The sequence below is a fragment of the Zeugodacus cucurbitae genome, chromosome 3 (assembly GCF_028554725.1).
Source record: "Zeugodacus cucurbitae isolate PBARC_wt_2022May chromosome 3, idZeuCucr1.2, whole genome shotgun sequence".
In the NCBI taxonomy this organism is placed as follows: Eukaryota; Metazoa; Arthropoda; class Insecta; order Diptera; family Tephritidae; genus Zeugodacus; species Zeugodacus cucurbitae.
Genome location: NC_071668.1, coordinates 11,639,906 through 11,663,037, shown reverse-complemented (window position 1 = coordinate 11,663,037; position 23,132 = coordinate 11,639,906). Strand labels below are relative to the sequence as shown.

Genomic DNA, 23,132 nt, shown 5'->3' with positions numbered 1-23,132 from the left:
AATTTGATTTCTAAACGATATTGCCAATTCAAAAGTTAAAGTTATATAGTAGTTGGAGTTATGAAAGTTCCACTGTATTTTGTTGTTTCTAAATTGTTTAAAATATTTTTTTAGCCATTTATGCATATTTTATAATAATTTACTTATCACTTGCTGATTTTTTATTTATAATATTTTAAGTATTTTATTTATATATATAAATATGTATTTACTTCTCGTATTAGTATTATTTAATTACATTAATTCGAATATTTTCATATTTCCTTATAAACTATTATTTGAGTTTTATGATAATTTTATTTTATTTTGTATGATTAAATAATTAATACTTAATTGTTTTAACTTCTTTAAAATTTTAATCATATGTTACGTATTATATTTAATATTTAATAAATGTATTTTAATTATTATAAATTTTTTTTTAAATTTCTTACAAGCAGTTACAGTAACATTTTTAGTAAAACATATTTTTTTTTGTATGAAAGGCCTCCGTTAAACTTCTTCATTTTTATTTAATATTGAAAAAAAAACAATTTTTTTTGAAAATTTTTAACCAATTTTTGGGTAAACACATTATTTTAAATAATATTCACTTAAATAGCTTAGTTTTTTATGAGCTCATAATTTTAATATTTATTATTAATTGATAGATAAATATTTAAAAAGATTAATATAAAAAATATATGTATATTTTTAATATATTATTTTTTATTTAAATTATTATTTTTTATATAAATAAATTATTAAATTAATTCTTGAGTGTAAAAAGTTATATTTATTTACTAGTAATTTCTATTTTTTAATTTTAATTTTAATTAATTTAATTTTAATTTTTTTTTTATTTTTTTATTTTAATTTTAATTAATTTTTTTTTTTATTTTTTTATATTTATTTTTTTTATATTTCTTATATTTTTTTTTATTTTTTATATATTTTTTTTATTTTTCCATAATTTTTATTATTTTTTTATTTTATTTTTTATATTTTTTGTTTTTATTTTTCTGTACATTAACTTATTACCTTTAATAAATTCAGATTTCTACAATATAATTTAATTAAATAATAATTATTAATTACGCATGCATGACCATATACGATGCTTACAACAGCCATTGTCTTTCGGCCGACTTCACAGTGTGTAAATAAGATTCAATGCCCCCCAAAACCATTGCGCACACGCTTGAGAATTCCTTTTGTAAATCCATAAGTACATACTACATTTGTTTGTAGCGTGTGTGTGTGTGTGTGTGATTGTGTACATACTGACGTCTGTCGCTGTGAATTAAATTATCAAATCAAAATTCAAAGCAGCAGCTCCAACAGCAACATAACTATACAAACATATGTTTGTTGAGCACAAAAAACATTAGCACCATCTTCAGCTACAATACAAGATTAGCAACAACGATGTGGCAATAACAAGAACAATACATTTTAAACAAGACTTATATAAATAAAAATCCATGCAATAAAAACGCTTAAAAATAGCAAAACAGCAAAGCGACAACGCAAATGAAGTCAACTTATGCCCCCCCTCGACTGCGCCGCTGACGCCACTGTCACTAGCCGATCTTGTTATTCATTGAGTGGCGTGAGCGCGCTGGCTGTTGATCGTAGCGAAAAGCGGCGACAAAGTGAAACACAAAATAAATACAATAAAAACAACATAATAATAAAATAAAGTATAAAATGTGAAAGAATAAATAAAGTATAAAGCAAATCATTAAGAAGGCGGCGGCGGTAGCGGCGTAGCTTAATGAGGCGCGGCTCAGCAGTTATTTCCATGCACAGACGAATAAACGTCCAAATATGCACATGCATATCTGTGTGTGTGTAGAAAGGCGCAGACGTGGCAAAAAATAATGAAAGACAAGTGCATAAAGCAAAAACAACAGTAGCAACAAATTGTGTGTTTAAAAAATGTACATATTTATTTACAAAAAATACAAACAAAAACAAGCGGGCGGGCAAATTATTATTAAACTAAAATGTATAAATAACGAAGTAATAAAAAACGCTGCTGTGCATTCTTCTAATTTTGCATTTCCTGTTGTTGTTGTTGTTGCAGCACCGGCTGCGCTGACTTCTGACTTTTGTTTTCGTTGCGGCCGGCGGTTTTGTAACTGTTATGCAGGCAAAGCGCACCCTCTCTACATACTTACACAAATATTAAAACAGTCGCCGCTGCAGCTGCGGTGCATTCACCCACGCTGTGTGCTGAACCACTCGACCGCCGCCCCAACTGACTCAGCGACCGAACGCCTGACGTTGACAGCGCGCTCGCCGGTCGTTCGTCTTCACTGCATGTCAAGTACAACAATTGTTGCACTTGTCGTTGTCGTTGTTGTTTGTATGCATTTCATTTGTTGTTGCTTGCATCTACAACAACCATGCGGCAACGTGCACCGGCTGACACAATCACATGTTTTTCGCTCTGCTTCTTGCACAGCAGCATTCTTTTGTTTTTGTTTTTGTATTTTTTTTATTTCTTTATGTTTTTTTCTTTTGTTTTTGTTTTATTTTTAATTCAGCAACTTTTTATCTTTTGGCAGCACGTCGACAGCATGCTTGATAAAAATTGAAAAATTACAACAAGCGCATAAACTTTTGTTGCTTTTTGTGTGTGTTTTTATTTTGTTTTTTTTTTCTTCGCTGAAGTGACCTCCCGCACATGTGTGACACCACCAACACCACCCCCCCGGCAGCTTTGACCGTCTCTTGCGCGCTCAAAAATTAATGAGCGCTTTCACTTTCGGCAGCTTGCTGTCGCATCTGTGAAAAATTACCATAAAAAGAAAGGCAATAAATTAGACAGTGAACCACTTTGGTTGAAAAAATACTAAATCTACATAAAGAGCTGAAAAACAACAACAATAGCAAAAAATCAAAATCAAATATAAATTCAAATCAAAGTGTCTCTATACATACCTACAAATATATTTTCGTGTGTGTTGCAAGTTGTAGTGATCTCGCAGTGATCTCGTGCTAAATAAAAAGTGATTCATTCCGGTAACTTGCGGATCTACTTACTCACTTTACAATAATCGCTTTGTGTCTACTGCAAAGCAAATTTAAAAAAAATAAGAATCGAAAAAAAATCGTGATTTAGTGTGTGTGTTCTTTAAATTACCCACAACGCATTCACTTTCAACTCGGTGTGACCGACTGTGTTTATTCACCACTCAACAACAACAACACTCCTGGTTTTGAATTCTCCTGCTGTGTGACCTGTGGAATTTCAATTGCGTGCAAAATGTGAGTAGTGCTCTCTCTCTAATGATTGACGTAATTTATACAAATATTCATTTATTAAATATTTTCTAGGTTATATATAGTAATAGCATATATTTAGTCGTAAGTTATACAATTTTGAGGGTAGAATTAATGTCTACTTGGTTAGATTGGCTTGATATGTGATCAAGACATTATCAAAATTCCTCAAATGGCCCATTTGTATTAAAATACCTATGACAATCTGGAACTCGAAACCCCTACCTCACCTATTTTATTCTCTCCGCTGTATTTCGATCAGCAGTTATTAAGTTTTTTCAGATTTCAATAGATATATGTACATATATTTGTAAGATCCGACGGGTAAATTATTTACTCTCAGCTCTTGAAACTTCGTAAATGGACGCATTCGTTTATAATTGTAATATTTGTACCCATCTAGGTTCCCTTGTGCATATTTTTTCCTAAAGATCCTTTCATAAATAAATCCTTTCAAAGAGACTCCTTCCTCGGAACCACTCTCAGATCACATTCCTGTTACATCTGTCTTAGAACTATATATGGTTGGAATAACCATTAGATTAACAGTACAAATAAGAGGCTAAATAGCATTATCAACCTTACCCTGTTTGATATTCTTCTAACTACCAACAAATTAAGTCCCTTTGCAAATCGAGTACTTCCTCCGAGTTTGGCTTATAAAGGTTCTCGTTAAATTTCTAATTTATCAAGCTTGATCTCCGTATATCCTATATATATATTTCGATTTATCGCGCTTGACTGTGATCTCCTCTGCATATTTTTCTCCTAAAGGTTCTTATATAACTTTCCAATTCCATTGTAATATGACATCTGGTCCTATCGTTAATCTATAGGACAGACACAAAGAGTCCTTACCGTCTTAACTTATTTCCAAAATACATATGTAAATATTACATCGGTACATCGTCCCCACCATCGTTCTGCAACATTGTCAAGAAAAACGCATATTCATTCATTAATTAACGTAAAAGGCATAAAAAATTGCTCGATTCGGTAGCCAACAAAAAAATAATTATGCCAAGTAAATGTCAAGGCATTGACACCATAATATTGTTACCTAGACAAAAAAGCAAAAGAAAACCCTCTTACAAATGTGAATGCACTCAGTGCATAAAAAATTGCGGAATCAGTTTTTTATGTGAACCGGATGAACCTTCGTTTCGAACTCATATTCACTCCAAAAAGTTTACAACGCGGCAAAATGAAATGCAGCAAAGTGTTTTACAACAAAAAATTATGCAAACTTCTTGGATTTTGGCTAACACTAGCAAAAAGAAAAGAAAAAGTAAAATACGCCCGCAAAACAAAATTATCGCGTACCATAACACTTGAAGAAGTTATAGTCTGCACTGCATTTAATTTTCGGGGTATATAAGACCCAACGAAACAGCAATCAATCATCAGTTCACTTCGGTAGCTTCATAGTTCAAGTTCTTACATTCAAGTATCCAACACAACTCAAAACCTTCACAATGAAATCCTTCGTTTGCATTGCTCTCTTCGCTGCCGTCTTCGGCGTTGCATTGGCTGGTCCATCTGGTAGTGCCGTTGCTGGTGTACAGGATGCCGAAGCCGAACAAGGCGTGCAAGGTGCCTACGAATTGAGCCGTTTCCGTAAGTCCGCTTATGGTGGTGGTGCCGCTGCCGCACCCAGCATTCCAGCACCTCCCTGCCCAAAGAACTACCTGTTCAGCTGCCAACCTAATTTGGCGCCAGTCGCTTGTGCCGCTCCAGCTGCTGCTCCATCATACGGCTCAGCCGGTGCCTACTCAGCACCCATCCCAACTTACGTGGCTCCTCTGCCAGCTGGCTACACTGGTGTGGGCTACAATCCCAATCAGTACTATCAATATTGAGGAGGCGCTGTGTGAATCTTGAATTGGCCATGGACTTGCGATAAATCGAATTGGAAGGAGTACAAGTGGAGTTTTAGTCATTTAGTTGTATTTATAAGTCATTTGAAATAGTCGAAAAATTAATAAAAAAAACATGATTTTTTAATGTAAATGTTCTGGTTTATCATTGTTTGGTGTTGATTTGAGGTTTTAGTGTGTGTTCTGGCAGTGAGTTGGTCCTCTTTTATAAAGAGTAGCTTCGTTTTCTTAACATTTCGATATTATTCTGAGTTAAACGGGTTTGGAAGGTAATCCATAACAGGTCCACAAGTATATCTAACTTTCCTGGAAAATATATTTATAAAACGTCTTCTTCAGATCTTAAATAATAAGGTCCTGGAGAACATATTATTAGTAGAAAGTGTGAGGGAGTTCTCTGGTTGCTTTATAGATCTCTTGTTTCTATTTATTTAAAAAAACCTGAAGCAGAATATTTGGTTCCTGACTATTCTACGATTTTAACAGTTAATTATGTTTCTTATGGAAAAAGATAATTGGCCTGGACTAACTCTTTTGTAATTTTTAGATTCGTTACTTCGTTTCGACAACTATTTTTAGCTGTATCGAGACCTTTTGTAGTTTTGAATTGCATTGATTCGGTCAACTTTTGTCTTCTCACTATATCTCGAATCCAAATTCATATTTTGAAGTTGAATCTTACAAATATTAATCGAAACCATTCAAACTCAATAGATTATCTACAATCGTTCAATCAGAATGAATATGTATGTATGTGATTGGCGTGGAAACCGTTTAGCCGGTTATAGCCGAATCGATGATAGCGCGCAACTCCTCTATTTCCAGAATGAATATCATATTGGTTAATCAGTAATAAAGCTCTGTGTTTTATATGAATAATTTTCGAGCATTTGAAGACCTCAGAAGATTGAGCGGAAGACCTCAGAAGTAGCTTGGGGGTGTTTTATTATAATAATAATTGTCCAAAATATTATTTTTTTTATCAAAAGGCTCTGGGCACATATCAGAACAAACCCAATGTTTTGAAATTACCCTCAATGAGGTAAAGTAGGAGGTTAGAATAGGACAAGGATCAGTAAATGAAACGTTTTAAGTTCTAATTCGAAGTGAAAATCAGAATTTTCGGAACTAATATCAAAATGTCAATCTCGAAACACAGTTTTCTCGATTTCGAGGAAATTAGTCCACAAAAATCGAAATAAGTGACTGATCGATCTCATAACATTCACTTATGGCAGTAATATCTGCCTAATAATTCATTTTTTTTTTATTACAAATATTGCATACCCGTTACGTTTTGTCAATGAAATTTATACCTATTATTGCAAAAACAACGAGGGATATACATATACATATAATAAAAAATAAAGTGTATTTACTTTTAATTTATAACTTCTGCTGACAGCAAATAAAAAATCAAATGACTTAAGTACGTACTAATTAAAAATGAAAATTGCTAACGATAAGTAATGCACGTTGTAGCACTGCATACGTGTAACCGTAAATGTTTAATTTGTCATGAAAAAATATATACGACAACAAAAAGTGACAGCTAAGTAGCGTTAAGAATTATGAAAAAAGTGTAAATAATTGCTTACTTGACAATTTAATACGGTGCTAGATCATGGCATTTAAGAAATCAATGAACTAAAAAAAGAGACGCGGAAAAAAAGCGCGAGGGAAATGTGGTAAAATGAAAAATATAGCAATTAATAATATTTGGCATAGCATGGGTGAACGGAGGTCTGGATGAAAATAAAGAAAGCTGTTTATTTTGAGATAGGTGCGTTGTATGCTAGGCTTTTATAAAAGTGATTATTTTTGTTGTTATATTTCATTATTTCGGATAATTTTATAAACAAAACGTGACAATATATTTTCACTATAAAATAGGCATTATATTTCAGTTTGATCGGTTAATTTTAATGTCAAACTTAATGTCGAAACGCTTCATGATTTAATAAGAAAATTTAAATAAATTACTGTTTGAATACGGTACTTGAAACTATCATTCACTCTATCAGAGTTGACAAATATGCCACTTTATTACTAGCCTCTTAACGTAGTCACCGATTATTGAAAATTCCATTAGCCGACTGATCAAGCTATATATAAAGAATAGAAATTAAATATATTTGAGGCTGGTGAACCGAAAATATAGCTAATGAGTAGTTAACATCTTTGCAGAATAATTTTATTACCATAACCTCCAGTAAAGTTTCAAACATACGACATCTTCAGCACGTTCTTTCTTCAAGTCTTATCGTTTCCAAACAAAAACTTGTGGATATTAATCCACTCAAATCTTCGTATACTCGTAATACACTTATCTTCGAGTACCATTGTGATATCATTCCACGCTCACTTGGTGACCTTAGACAAAGAACATATCGCAGCAGAAATCTAATAACTGTAAAAATATATTCAGAGTGAAACAGCTAAAATTTATAGTAATAGTTCTGAAGAAATGGAGCTTCAAATGATTCTATTATCAAGGAATAAGATTCTTAGAACAATATAAAGGTGAGCGCATAGTGGTGCTAAGAGCAAAATGGTAATGATAACCAAATAGCACGGCAGTATTAGAAGCAATCTTGATCGATTCAGCAAATAATATATCGGTTCAAGGACCTCTCTCTCAATGATCCGGGTTCTAATACCTCGGGACTTTTATAAAACATTATTGTCAGGGTTCTATTTAACTTCTAATGGATTGCCAGACCTATTTAATTAAAATATATGATTGAAGAAAGGCATTTAAGCAAAATACATATATCATAAACAAGGTTGCCATCTGCTTTAAATAAGTCTTTATAAACCCTATGAAATGGAGAACTGCAAGTCCCGGGCTCTAAATTATACGTATAAGTGATTTCCAAGGCCTGATATTGAATTTATTTCGGAAAAGGGTCTCCACCTCTATTAAATTATAAAAAGAATATTGTTCAAAATAAAAAAGAAATACCACAAATATAAAAAGGGTAATGTTGACTAGGATTAGACCCCACCCTCAGACTGACATCAAATTGATATTTATACTTGCACCGGGTCTTTGACAGACATTCGGAGTAGAATTTGTATTTCCATTTGTCTAATATTAGTCTTTGCAGTCAATTTAAGCTTCATTCGCCTCTTTTTCTAAAAAAAAATATATAAATTAATTTTATTTGTTAGACTCATTGAAGACTACTTCTTTAATACCAACACAATAGCGCTATAGAAACAACAAAAAAAACGCTCATTATATACAACTAAATATATAGATAGAAGCTCACTAAGTCTGCAGTGACCCGCATTAAGTGAAATTCTAATTGAATTCCTGCTAGTTTGTGTCATTAAGCTACTGAGAGCTAAATTTAAACACGCTTCACATTCTTTTCATTCATTTTAATGCAATCTAAACCATACTTCCTTTACTATATATACATATATATAGATAATAGTACAATCGATGTATATACGGGCATTTATCTCATTCGCTTTGTATGCTTTGCTGTCTCACTAGCCGGCTGTCTGACTGACTGCCTTGCTCATCTACCAACTCCACTCAATTAGCATATTTGTAGGGTATTGCGCCGATCGTTGTCGCCTAACCGACGCTGGCCAGCATTCCGTTTGCATGGGTTTCCATTTATTTTCATTTATTCTTAACAATCAACCACTTGCTGCTAGGCTATTTTTGGAACCTGAACTGAACTGAACAGCTTGTGCTTGCTTGCTTGCATTACTTCATACCAACGCCCACCTAGCTCCGCTCTGGAGCAGCAATGAAGTTCGTTTGTTCGTTTACGATAAAGTGTGCTATTTTAGCTGTCGTACGATCGTATATGATTGAACGCATGAGTTTGTGTGTCTGTTTGTGTACATTATTGTTTGCTCTTGTGTTTATTTCTACCTAACTACATATATACTATATAGATATATAATAGGTAGACATATCAAAGTTATTTTTTCTGCTATTTTTACCTTATATGCTTGTAGTTATATTTATCTTCGTTCAGATTGCAAGTATATAATGTGTTGTTTTTTGTTGTTGTTGCCAATCGTCACATTGCATTCTACCAGTCGAATCAAGTTGTATAGACGCGAAACGAATCACGAAAGTACCGTGGTTTGGAGATGGTGAAATCGGGTTATATATTTTGTATTTTTTTTTTTTGGAGACCCTCGAACTGAAATGTCGCTCATTCCATTTTGGTTTGTAGCCATCCTTTGGAACAAATAATGTATTGTAGTTTCTAGATCTTAGTTTTTCCTCGAATTCGAGTACTATCGTATCCAGGTACTGTGCGGCTATTACTCTTATAATTTTGAACCTCCCGGGAGCTTCTCCGCAATTCTTACAGATCTTTATGCCGAGATCTTCAGTCTCAATAAAATCAGTGATGTTCCAAAGGCGAATATAATTAAGTGATGATATAATAGTACGAAGAGGCAATCCTAATACAAGAAAGAGAGATAAAACATGTTAAAATTAAATGTCTTCAAAAAAATTAAATTGTAAACTTCTAAATTACTAAACTGCGAGTTAAAACTTAAAAGGGCCTAAAATTTTATAAAAAATGTCCTTAAAGTTTCGTTTTTCAAGTCGCTTCATTATTATTTTTAAAACGTTTTGAGTCCCTCTGTGAGTAATTGGAGGTCTGAGGGGGAAAGATCTGTTGATATGAAACGTTTTTTACCGCTAAGCTCAATATCAGACTTTTAACCTCTCAGATCGGGACTCTGTTCAATTGAATATAATTCTTGAGGGTTTCTTTTATAACATCACTCTCTTAACTTTGGTCTTTGATAACCATTTTGCTCCATACATTATTTTGCTTTAAGTCTTACAATGTTCTTATTATTCTCAAGTATAGTTGAAGTGATCTTCGGCATATTCTCGAAGTCCAATCTAACTTTTGACCTTAAACTTCATGTTCTGTTTTTAAAATACTATTTTATGGTAATAATAATCCACTGTGTATTGTTCTTTACGGAATGGAATCAATTTTTTGTATGAGTTCCTTCTGTGAGTAACCAGTGGGAAAATAGAATGGAATGAATAAATTTATGAAAAATTAAAAATTAAAAAAAAATAATCAGGTAGTAGAGTAGTAGATAAGCTTTTGAAAGACGGGACAAACTTTCGAACCAGCCAGGTCTGTATGGCGGTTTCTTCGGAGACTGATCTCAACTTTTTATCAAGACTTTCGAAATCCTTAAAATAATAATTTATTGAAGAGTTCTTCAATGATTGGGTAAATGCGAGTCTTTGAAAAACATAAAAAATCTGCTACCATAAATCCATTACCAAAATTCTCTTATCGTTCTCATTTCATTGGACTGCTATTTCACCACTTAACAATTGTTTGTGTGTAATAATGCGATTATTTTTTTATTTTTTCTTTAAATTTTTTCCTTCTTCTTCGCGTTTGCTGTGCGATTTATTGCCCGGTGTTTTAGCGCGCTCTTCGCTTACTCAAGCCGGCATCGAGCAAGTTCGCAAATATTTTCGCGTACTCACAGGCATACAAATGTATATAGATGTGAGCACAAATGTGCATATCATCCTTGCAATGTGTGTATTTTTAGCATCAATGAGTTGACTAAAAAATTTAGACCTTTTTTTTTCAAACAAACAAAAACAAATAAACATACACACGCGCAGTCAAACATTTTATCGTTGCAGTTGCTAGCTGCGGAGAGTTGCAATTTTTCGAAAATTACCTTCAAATGACAGACAATTAAGGCTTCATTAGTGGTACGGTGGGGTGCTAGAGGAGCGAGAGTGTGCTATTTGCGTACTTGTGTATTTGCTTGAAGTACTAAACTCGTCATTTGGCCCTATTTGTTTGCTCATATCATTTTGATAATCGTGTTAATAAATTGGCGATATGCCATCGCATACGCAGCGTATTCACCTAACCGTGGTGCTAACGAGGTAATTTACGCGCTCAAGTTGTACGCTTGTCAGAGTGACATGATTCACGAGACCCTCTCAAACTATGGGCGATTTACATTAATAAAAAGTGACAGCCACAATTAATGGGTACCCATAATATAATAAAAATAGTTGTGGCATTGATTGTACTGCATAAATCTTTTATGAAGAAAGGCTGAAGGTTCTATCACTGTACTTCAAGTATTTGTGCGTCCAAAACCAGGTCATATGTAGTCGAACTGTTTGCTCAGTGTTGACACAGACCACATTTCGAAGTCCTCTTTATAATTAATATCGTGACATTTGCAACATCATCTACTTCCGCGGACCGATCTCTAGCCTTTAAGCTAGCCTACACTAGAAATTCTTATTAAAACCTTTAAATAGATCGATCGACTCCGGAAGTAGTCCCTCCCAAAATCTACCTATTGAGCCCGCCCACAATAGAAACTCCTATTATAATATCTAAACAAATCAATTGACTCCCGAAGTACTCTTTCCTATTGAGTTGCTAGTATCAACAACAATCGAGACCTCTGCGGCCTTAGAACCAAAACCTTTACTGTAGCGCTCCTTTCTCAAAATTAAACGTCTACCGTCTGCGGTCTGAGAAAACTAACAATAATCCTCGATATATGTTACTTACCAACAAGTCTAATTAGTTTCATTATACGAGTTTATTTGATTTATACCAGTTTTGCGGTCTGAAAATACAAAAAAATGTTTCCAATATTTTTTCCTTACCAAAAAGCCTCAAAAGTTTAATTATACCAGTTTATTTCATTTATACCAGTTGCTTGTTCGATTCGCTACTCTCGAAAGTTTTGGGTATCTAAATAACAACTGGTTTATTATCGCTCACTGGGTTCAACAAGTAGGCTGTACATCCACATTAGCATCACCGCTCAACCTCCGTAGATCAGTTCAAATTACTTTTATTTACATTTCGCCATTAATTTGCCGGTGGTGTGAAATGCTCGTAGTTTCTCTTATAATGGCTATTGTCACTTGACATGTGCTAATGGCCATTATAAATATTTACTAAATATATTTAGTTGTATTCGCAAAGTTGTCAAGTGTAAATAACTTGGCATTCAAAAATTTAAGTGAGAATTAGTTTGAAAATTTATGTGAATTTTGTTAATACAAATAATGCAAAACTATTTTTATTTAAGCGCCCAAAGCTCTTAGTCGTCCACTCTTATGAATTTACGAAATAATATTGTAAATATTCCCCTATACATACATATAATGTAGATTTAGGTGTTCTTAAGCGGCGCCTTCATGGTATTCGCATTTGCAAATGCAATTTAATACTCAACGCCTCAACTCTTTGCTGATTACACTGTGCAACAAATAGTGAAATTAATTGAAATATTTTATGAGGTTTCCGGATGCCTTGAAGTATTTGAAGTTCTACAAATATCAGCAGAGAAGCTATATTATGGGTTCAGACAGGTTCTATAGTAAGTTCTTAATTTCAGAGGCCAGGTTGTAGTGTTTCCTTAATTTCAATTCACTGTGTTATAAAGGATTAGTCATCCGGCAGAGGATAATGTGACGAAGTTCCACGATCTTCTTTTTCCATACCAATAAGTTTCAAAGGACTAGATTTAGTCGAGACCTCCGATTGGCCACGTGAGTTACTTGGCAGTAGTTTCTACATATGTGGACGAAACATGAATTCAGGCATCAATAAACAGTCGATCTTCCATTGTTCCCACGACAGATGGGTCTACGTAACCCGAGCGGACTCGAATTTTTATCCGGCTAAGGATTGTGTAATCGGCCGCATTCCTCAAACTTTTTGAGCAATACTTTTTTTCTGCTACAACAACAACAAAAATGACAAAACCGTGGGTCTCACTCCGAAGATTTTCTTATCGGCCAAAAAGATGTTTGCCAACGTTTTCTGGGATGCACAAGGCTCGATCTACATCGTATAATTGGAGAAGGGATAAACGATCTCAGAGTTTGACTTGGGCCGATATGACACCGAATTGCCAAAAAGTGGTCTCAGTTCGCAAAACAAAAAACACAAATGTGTAGCACAAGGTGTTTCAGACACTTGGGCAGTAATCTGAGTCGAATGAGGATGTTATCATCTCCACGAAGGGCTGCTTTGTAAACCAATACTTATTTTTTAGACAGGTTTAAGAAGTTGAAACCTCGCTGGATTAAGCTTAAAGGATACTATGTTGAGGAGTAAACCACTATTTTCCTAAAATTTGGTTTTTAGGGATGATATTTTGCTAAATATTCAGAGGTGTAGATAAAATAGTATAGCTTCTAAATGTCGCTGGCTTTCCCTTAGTTCCTTTATCATGTCAATAGAACGTAGTATTTGATTCACCAGGTCAATGTTAGATCGTCGATCGTTAGTACTACATAAGATCGCAAATGCTTTCAATGTTAGTTAAACCATCTTCCCTTTGTATTAAGATCAAATAGATATTATAAAAAATCTGAGATTTTCATCGCAAATCACAAACACAAAATTGATTAATGATCTAGAAAATGAGATCTCAACGCCAACACGATCACTTGTCCGCTGTCGCACAGTGTCACACAATTCGCTACCGCATTGGCATTTACAACGCAATTTGTCCAATTACACAAACAAACAAACACACGCGCACACACTTAAGCGCACACGCGCTGACAAATGGCCACAAAACCATCGATCGTGTACGTGATTTTCTAACGGCAATGCCTATACGCCTTCACGCCTGCATGTATGCTTGTATATGTGTGTGTGAATATAGTTTGTAAACAGAATTTCTGATTAAAATACTATAATACCGTCATAAAAGCGGCAATTTACAACCAATTGCGTTTGTAACGCTCGCCGTAAATGCAATGCAAATAAAAGTATATGAAAACAGTTGATATGAAAATGTATATATAAAATATCAAATGCAATTGTACGAGTATATGTGTGTTGTTGTTTACCGGTTGGAACATCTTATCGCACAACAATGTAGATCTTTATTGAAAACACCAACAATATTTACGTTTGCATCAAAATCCGCCTTACGTGATTACATGACCGAGCGATCCATAAGCCATAAATTTTGCAAATGTTTGTTTACGCCAAATGGCGCGGGTGGTAATACCAACTGATGACAAACCGACTAATGACTGCGGACGCGTTAAATGCGGCATTCGTATGGTATTTGCAGTGACGCCATGTTGGCTTACATCTGTATTTTTACACTATTGTTAACTCAGAATATGATGACATTTCTAGAAAATCATTCATATATTGCATTTTTAAGCTCTTTATTTATGCGCTTACCGCCATTGTTTACAGCTCAAGTCAATAATTGCATTTCTTTTATTAGCAGCAAATGCGCAGCTGTAAACTTAACTCTGTAATAAAAGTTGGCGCAACAAGCTGATGTCAGCTGTTGTCAAGTGATCGCATGTTCTTTTGTAGTTTGTTGTTGTTACTATTTGCTATTAAAATTACTTCAAATTCTTCACATTGTTTGAAACAAAAGAATTTTTTAACAAATATTAATCTATTTTTGATCTTTTTGTCATTGAGTTGGACATATTGTTCGGTGGTGGATGAGATCATGTAGTGCTGTTTTCAAGCCTATAGTGGATTAGTAATTAGCATGTAGTGTAAATAGTTTATTATTCTTAAGCGAGTGGCAAAAGAACGCTCCAGATCTGTTAAATAATGGTCAGACCCTCAGTCTTAACAATTTTCTTTACTTGTACATTTATAAACCGTACATTTCTTCAAAATTCTAGTTTTTCATATTTTCAGGAAGATAGTTAATATTAGAGAACCTAAGGACTATACGTGTTTCAAAACCTTAGTCTTTCATATTTCCAAGAGGATAGTTAACATTACTGACCTTAAAGGCTATAAGTAATGCAAAACTCTAGTCTTTCATATTTCCAGGAAGATAGTTAGTATTAGAGACCCTAAGGTTTATAAGTAATTCAAAACCCCAGCTTTTCTTATTTCCAGATAGTTAGTTAATAATAGAGACCCTAAGGTTTATAAATAATTAATAATAGAGACCCTAAGGACTATACGTGACTCAAAACCCTAGTCTTTCATATTTCCAGAAAGATAATTAGTATTAGGGACCCATATTATTAGGGTCCATATAAGTAATTCAAAACTCTAGTCTTTTATATTTCCAGGGAGATAGTTAACATAACATACCTTAAGGACTATTACCTATTACTATTACCTAATTACCCCGATCACAATTGTAATACAGTCCTTCAAAGAGCAACTTCAAACCAGATTTGAAAGATACTTTGGGCTTCAGCGCATTACTGAGCTATCACTCTCTATGTCGAGTAACTCTGGAAGCTTTATTAAACGAAGAATCTTGGTCGGAGATAAATCTTACAACTCGATCAAAACTTTGTGCGAATTCAGACATGCTAACTTATAAAGAACCCTACAATTGAGGTATCTTAAAATTTACCGATGTTTGAAATTTTTCGAGAAAACATCGTAGTAAAGACCTTTCGGTTTTACTAACTTTATCATCTAATATATATGCCATATATATGCCTGCTAACGGTGCTATTGAAATCTTAGATAGCTTGAACTCGTGAAAGTACCACAATACACTTGAGTCAAATTTTACATATTCTCGTGAACATTAAATAGAATTTATGACCTTTATAAGCCAGTTTCTAGCCCCCCAGATTATCTGGAACAGTAGTATCACCTCAAATTCAAGCAAAAATGTTTCACTATTTCTCTCAAAACACCTATGAAACGCTGTTGTATTTATAAACTTTCACAAACATTTCTCTGTCGAAACAAATTCGCCTTCAAATTCAAACGAATTGCATGATTTCGTGACACATCAATTGGTATAGTTCATCAAATCAAATATAAAAAGACAGATTCCCGGAACTAATTTAGTGCCACACGTCATGCATGAAGGTGATTTCATGTAGACACAAATTACTTAAATATACATTGTACAATTTACATGTTATAAAAATTCTTTGAAAATTTAGCTTTTGTAACGAAATAAATTCGAAATTTTGCATGAGTTTCATAGGAAATCACTGGCATGATTTTGAATTTATTTATCTGATCATCTCATGACAGTTGAATTCTTTGAAAGTATAGTGAGGATTTGCGATGAGAGAGAGAGAAAATAATTGCGCAGTGCAGTAATCAGATATCGATCGCATAGTCTAATTCGTATTAAGATTGACAGCTGAGTGATGTTCCTTTTATGATTTTTTATGAACTTTTTTCGACTTTAATCATTTTAGTAGGGGTGACTCATTGAAGTGATGCACTTAAAACATTTTAAAGTGAGAGAGAGTTGAAATTCTCTAGTCTCGTTTAATCGAAATTGCCACGATCACTACTTTTTTCACTTCTTCGAAAGATACGCATTAATATTTCTTATTCTAAAATATTTTGTTAGTGATTCTTAAGTTGTTAGGTATTTCACATTTAAATCCGATCCGATCGATTTCGACAGATCATCTGAAGGATGAGATTTGCTAGTTTGATCAAAGATTAATTAACTAATCGAACTCGAAACCAAGATTTGGTCCTAAACAATCGATCCAATATAATATATACCTCAATTCGTTGTATTTATTAGCACTCAGTTCATATTTGGCAACTCTGGTCAATGATCTCCAGACTCATATGTACTATACAAATATTTATAGCATAAAACACCCTCATCATAAGCATAAGTATGTCTGTATTGACAAAAGTTATCTCCACGCCGCACAGACAGTCACTGACCTGCCCAGGCACACTTCAATTTAACTCCAAAACAACCTTGGGCGCGCATTCTTCAGCGACCCTCAGCCAACTAATGACCGAGATAAATTTGCATTGTTTTTCTAGCGGTTAGCTTGTAAATACAACACTACAAAAATACACCCCATCCACATATATATACAAACATACATAAAAACATATAAACATTCGTTACATATCTACATCGATTTAGTGACGACTGTTTGTTTGTGGTGTATGTATTATATGTTTGTGCTCACATTTAATTAGTCGGCGAATTAATTTTTGGGCATCAAAAGCTTCGTCATACACATACATATCTACATATTTTATATATAAACTAAAGTGTAGCGCAAACATATTTATCGTAAATAAACAAATAAATATTATATGTTCACATGTAAGTTTCCATAGTCAATGTTTTTAAAAAATTTTCCGCTCTTCAATATATATTTTTTGTTTTTATTTAATAACAATAATAACAATGCCACTATGCCATATAACTTAATCCATATTGAGATAGAGCACAGGCATGGCGTAGAGTGCTCATAACATTTAGCCGGTATTCGACAACGTTGTACTCGTATATTTACAGTGTTTTATAAAATTAGTCGTACGAAACTTATCCTTGTTTGATTTTTCTTTAGAAAAGGTAGTTTCAATTTAAATATTTGCAAATTATACTTTTTTATATTAAAATAATTCGAATTTTGAGTAATTCAAAAATAAGTTTCTAGGCATTTCTTTAGAAAAATATTAAAAATTAACTCATTTCATGAATGAACAATATTAATTTTTTTCAATATATTTACGTTTGGCTGTGTAATTTTAGTTCTTCTAGGTATGCATTCGTTTTGTATTACTGTTATTAGTATTAAAAATATATATATATAGTATTGTATTTATAAATCAATACAAGTGTATTCAAAAAATAACAGGAATTTTAAAATTTCCAATTTAATTTTTTATTATGCTTATATACGAATAAATAAGATTGGAATATCTTAATTCAGGTCTTCAAAATTACTCTTGCTTTGTTGGTAAAATCAATAAAATTAAAGTTAAATTTATTCTTCTGTCACATACTTTTCTTTTAAAAATCGTAGGCTTATCATGTTCAAATGGGTAATTTTTACCATTATTTTTAATTGTTGGCTATAATTTGATGAATAGTGACTTACACTTACTTCCTTATAAGCATTTGTAGGATAAGTTATTGAGGTTATTTCTTTAAAAAATCAATTTTTGTAATTTTTGCTTATTCGATAGTTTATATCCTGTGAAAACGGTAAGGTCGTATCTTGAATAGAAAACGAAAATTTTTTTCAGAACTACGCCATTTTGTCAATTTTTGATATTTTTCAAAGATGTTAGGGCATTGTATAGGAAATTTATTCAAGCTTAATAACCTTTTTAATTTTTTGTAATTTCAACTACTAATTCGGTCGGAATCTTTTCTGCAGTTGGGGAACTTCTTTGACACCTCCGAAGACAGTAAAAAAAATCTTAAAATATAGGTGAAAATATCCTTATTAGTACTTTCACTGGTATAGCCCCTTAACGAACTAGTCTTCCTTGTGTTGAATCTGACGCCTTGGACATTCTAAATTTTATTGAACTTGATATTTTCTTAGTAATTTTCTCGCTATTTCAAACTTTCGCCGGCGCGCCAAAATGTAGGCAACACTTTTGATATTTCAACATTATTAATATTGTTTAAGTCAATATTTCTTCAATCTGTTTCTTTTTCAAGAGTAATTCAACATTTCCTTTAAAAGTAGAAGACGTCACGCAAAATTTTTGTTTATGTTAACCATTTTGCACACCTCTTCCTTCCTTTATTTAATAAAAAATAATCATATTTTGTAGTACAGTAATCGAATTGATTATTTGGTGTCTCTGAATAGAACACTTACTACCTCATACGGTTATTTTGTAGAATTACCGCTGCTCAAATATCAAAAATCCGGTAGATGGCGTTAATATAGAATTACTTCAAAAACTAGTCGTTCTGATTTAGATTGATGGCAAATTTTAATGTAAATAAAATCATATTTAAAATTAAGTACATTTCTCTCTAATAGCCTTCTTCCATCTTTAAAATTAACGACAGCAACGATTATATCATTTTCTAAATAATAAACGTCGAAAAGTATTGAAAAAATTGTCGAAATTTTCAAGATAACTCATATTTATATTAATTTCTAAACCTCTTTAGCTGCTTAGACATTTTTTCCTCCTTAAAATTTATTTCATTATAATTACCAAAAAAAATTCATAGAATTTTGAAACAAATCATTCTTATTACAAATTTCAATATGTCTGCTGTTCTACTACTTTTAGCATCCACTGTGTAATAAACACATATAGCGTTGGTTTGTGTGTTTATTGGCTCGCGAATGATTAGTAGAAACCATGAAAATATTACTCAATAACAGCCGAGCGCGTTATCAGACACCGACGACACATTTTTTTGATTTATTAATTTTTGCTCATTCTCTCCACCAATGCATTTATATTTTTCATATTTGTTGCTGTTGTTGTTGTTACAATACAGTTCAGACATTGCGATGCGACTGCATAACAGATTGTCATACATAAAACAACAAATCAATAAAATAAAAGACACGGAAAATTTTCATTTAATTTGCATGCAACAATGAAAAATGCCGCTGCGATAAGGCAAAAATAACACAAATGAGAAGTGCATATATGAGAGAGGCGGGAGAGCGGAGTGTGTGCGGCATTTTATAGAAATGCAAATGAGAATTGCAAGATCGGGTGGGGTGGCAGGCGCGCTGTCAGCAGCCGCCAAGCAGTTGAATTAATAACACAAAAGCAATGCGATCGGTGATCAAACAAAAGCCGGTCAACGGCGGTACGGTGCGCTGTCAGTAGCCAGTATATACTATGCTCAGCGGCCACACATATGTCAAGTGTTGTGTGTTGTGACTGACAGTTGAGTGCTGTGGTGGCTATGTGTTGAAAGTGTTTGTTGTCATTTATGTATGTATGTTTGTATTTGTGCGCCCGCGCGGAAGCTGTCACCTCGCACAAATGACAGTATTTGAAAAATCTAGCAGCATTTCTATGCCAATAAATGTACACATTCCAATTTAATAACATTTCACATGCACAATTGAAAAATTATTGAGTGATTTGGCCACATATTACACGCTCGGTTGACTGGTCTGATTGACGGACTGTCCGAGTGACTGAATAGTTGGTGTTTGAATTTGAATGCTGCCTCGCAATTACGCGGTAATCTTGGCCATTAACTGGCAGCCAAGCGTGCGACTAAAATACGTTGGCACAACACCGGTTGGGTTATATGTATATATACCTACAGTGGTGTGCGTAAAAGTAGCAGCACGCAAAGATAATTTTTATTAACTGATGAAATATGCAGGTACAGTCGAACTTTCATACACGAAGTTTCTCATAAATCGATCTCTTGAATTGGCAATAGAAGTCAAATTTAATACAAATTACCTTCCGGAACTCGGAACTCTCTATCACGAAGGTCCTTTGAGATTTTTTGAGAGATGAACATATGATCAATTAGTTACTTAAATATTTGTTAGAAGAGGGATTTCTCATTAAGGAGTATTCGACTTCTTAGCTGACGTCCTAATGATAAATATATATTATAAACTGAGCTTATTTGATAGTCAGTATTCAATAGTCTTCAATGTTGGTGGAACCAAAATGAATAACCTGCGAGTCATAATATCTCGTTTGTATTGCAGAATTTTGAAAATATTAAGAGCAGTATTTTTTGCAATTTGAGTGTCGGAATCTTCTCTTCTAAGGTCCTTCTATTAATAGTATTTTAAAATTAATAACTCTAAAACTTCAATTGATGATTCTTGGTACATTTTCAAGGTTTCTTATAGAGTTTGGAAGAAGAAACTTTTATATATCTCGATTTTAGTTTGAAATCAACAAAGGTTCTCGTTCTGTGACTTCAAACCACAATTCAAGACAATGTATTTTGCTCCTGGAACACTTCGGTATAATTTTATTACTTTAAATTACTTGCATCAATTTTTATATATTACCTTTAGAGACTTGTAATCTAACTGTGGCTGAGATGCAACGTATAGTTTAGCTTCATATAACATATTTTCTGGTCAAATTAGGGTTTTTCTGGTTTCTTTCAACATTATCTCGTTTCATAATAGACGGTCGATGAATCCGCACTATGTTGTAGACTTTTAAAATTAGTTAAACTGTATTTACATTCAAATTCTGTTACCAAAAAGTCGTTCTGAAGAATTCAATCATAAATATAAAATTATACTACTAATATTCTTAAAATATTTTACAATTTCTTATAAATATAAATTTGTATATTTCTACAAACCTAATAAATACACTCAATATGTACGTTATGGTTCAATTGAAAAAAAAAAATTATATAACGACTCGCTGTACTCCTCAACCAACCACACAACGTTGCCATTTTAATGCACTCAAGTGTATACTGGTGCAGAGTACACACATACAAACATTCAACATCGCTTGATTCCGAAATGTCTACACTTTATCGTGTGCCAAAACAGCAAACACAACAACAACAACTACCAGGAAGATTTAAATACATTTTATTTCTATCTCTCTAAAATGTATCTCTCGTTGACTTTTTTCGTACACCGTTCATTGTTTTCAGTCAAATATTTACCAAGAAACAGCTGTGAGTAAATGTTGTTTCTATTTTGGGAGCTTATCACTTCAACTGTACGAGCGAATAAAGCGATAAAGCAGCAAGATGATAAGAGAAAACATGTTTTGAGCGAAAAAAGCAAATGCATAACAAAACATAACATGAAATGGCGAAATTAAAAGTGTAAAAAGTTGTCATGCGAGCTCGGCAAAAATTCAAAGGCAGCCAAGCTGAAATGTTGGGATTTATATAAAAAGAAATAATGCAAAAAATTGCTTGACAAATTTGTGAGGGCTTACTTGTAGGCAAATAATTGTTGGTATCTTGGTTATCAGTAATTTTTGTTTTTTATGTATATTTCTGGTATTTTGTATGTTTAGAAGAGAGTAAATGATATCACTGGGGTTTGGGCGCTTCATACTTAAAGTTTTTGTAGTTTTATCGAACCAATGATGATAGTGTTTCATGTTTAAGTCTCATCTGTTGTAATCTGAGTTCGATTATGGTCAAGTGAAGCTTAAAATATAAAATAATCCGCTTTTCGTTATCATCTAATAATTTTTAAGGTCATCCGAAGGCATCTATAGATTTTCAGAAATATCTAATCTGGTTTAGAGTCACAGAAATCTTTCGATTTTAACCTCATCCCTTTGGAAATTTGCTTTCATAGTAGAATAAGCTGTCCAGAAAGATCTAATATGGTTTAGAGTCACAGAAAAACTTCTTGATTTGAAGGCATTCCATGGGAAATTTGTTTTCCTTAGTGGAATAAGCTTCCCTAATCCAGGCAAAAGTAAAACAAACTCCATTGTAGCACGAAGTCATTATTCCTGCCAGTTTGACAAATAATTTGTTGGCGAATATAGTTATTAAGTGTAAAACCGTAGCATACCTTTAGGCGATATGGCTCTCGTTTTGTCAATAAATTTAATGGAAATGAACTGTACTCAACGATTTAAGATAAGCTAACTTAAAATCGTTCAATTTACAGACTACCTAAATATTTGTTGCTTATATTACTGTTAGCCCTTCATTCAATGCTTCAAGATTGTTATGACTCCCCGGAAGTATTATCCACATAACTCAAAATGGTTTATTTTCTTTGGTAAAAAAATCCAAAAAAATTCCATGTTAAAAAATATTTGCTCCGGAAGGTTTAATATTTCCTTAAAAAAAATATATGTATATTTTTATTATTACTTTTTTAATTTTTTTGGTAATTTATAATTTTTATTTTGTTTTTTTTTTTCGCATTTTTATATAAAAATCCACGAATTCCCATATTGCTTCACAGTGCAATCAAAAAGCTTTCATACATACATACATGTATAGAAATTGCTGAATAAAGAGAGCGCTTTACCAACTCATATACATAAACAGAAACAAAACTTTGCGATCGTTGAAATATGTAAAAAGCTTTTTAATTGACAACTTTGGCTGAATAAGCTTTTTGCTTCGTTGTTGTGATTTCTACTGTTCGTTAGCTTTTCGAGCTTGTTGTTGTGCCCACTTGGTGGCATTTAACGCTTTGTTATAAGGTATTTCAGGTGGAAAGACATGTGTGTATATAAATATATATGTATGACTGTGCTTTAATAATTTTGTTTGTATATTTGCAAGCACGATTGAATGCATTCCGCA

At 33.0% G+C, this 23,132-nt stretch overlaps 2 protein-coding genes across 6 annotated transcripts in view; both read left to right on the top strand.

Moving 5' to 3' along the window:
- LOC105210784 (cGMP-dependent protein kinase, isozyme 2 forms cD4/T1/T3A/T3B) overlaps positions 1 to 23,132 on the top strand; it is a 133,420-nt gene that overhangs the window by 2,465 nt on the left and 107,823 nt on the right. For 4 of the 5 annotated variants that reach the window (XM_054226865.1, XM_054226864.1, XM_054226862.1 and 1 more), the window contains exon 2: positions 2,553 to 3,255. The gene's annotated coding sequence lies outside the window, so the exon portion shown is untranslated. The remainder of the gene's footprint in view (positions 1 to 2,552; positions 3,256 to 23,132) is intronic. The other variant, XM_029039389.2, reaches the window with a different exon arrangement.
- Positions 4,663 to 5,280, top strand: LOC105210786 (vitelline membrane protein Vm26Aa). Its single transcript, XM_011181929.3, has one exon. The coding sequence runs from the start codon at positions 4,746 to 4,748 to the stop codon at positions 5,127 to 5,129; it is 384 nt and encodes a 127-aa protein (XP_011180231.1). The 5' UTR covers positions 4,663 to 4,745; the 3' UTR covers positions 5,130 to 5,280.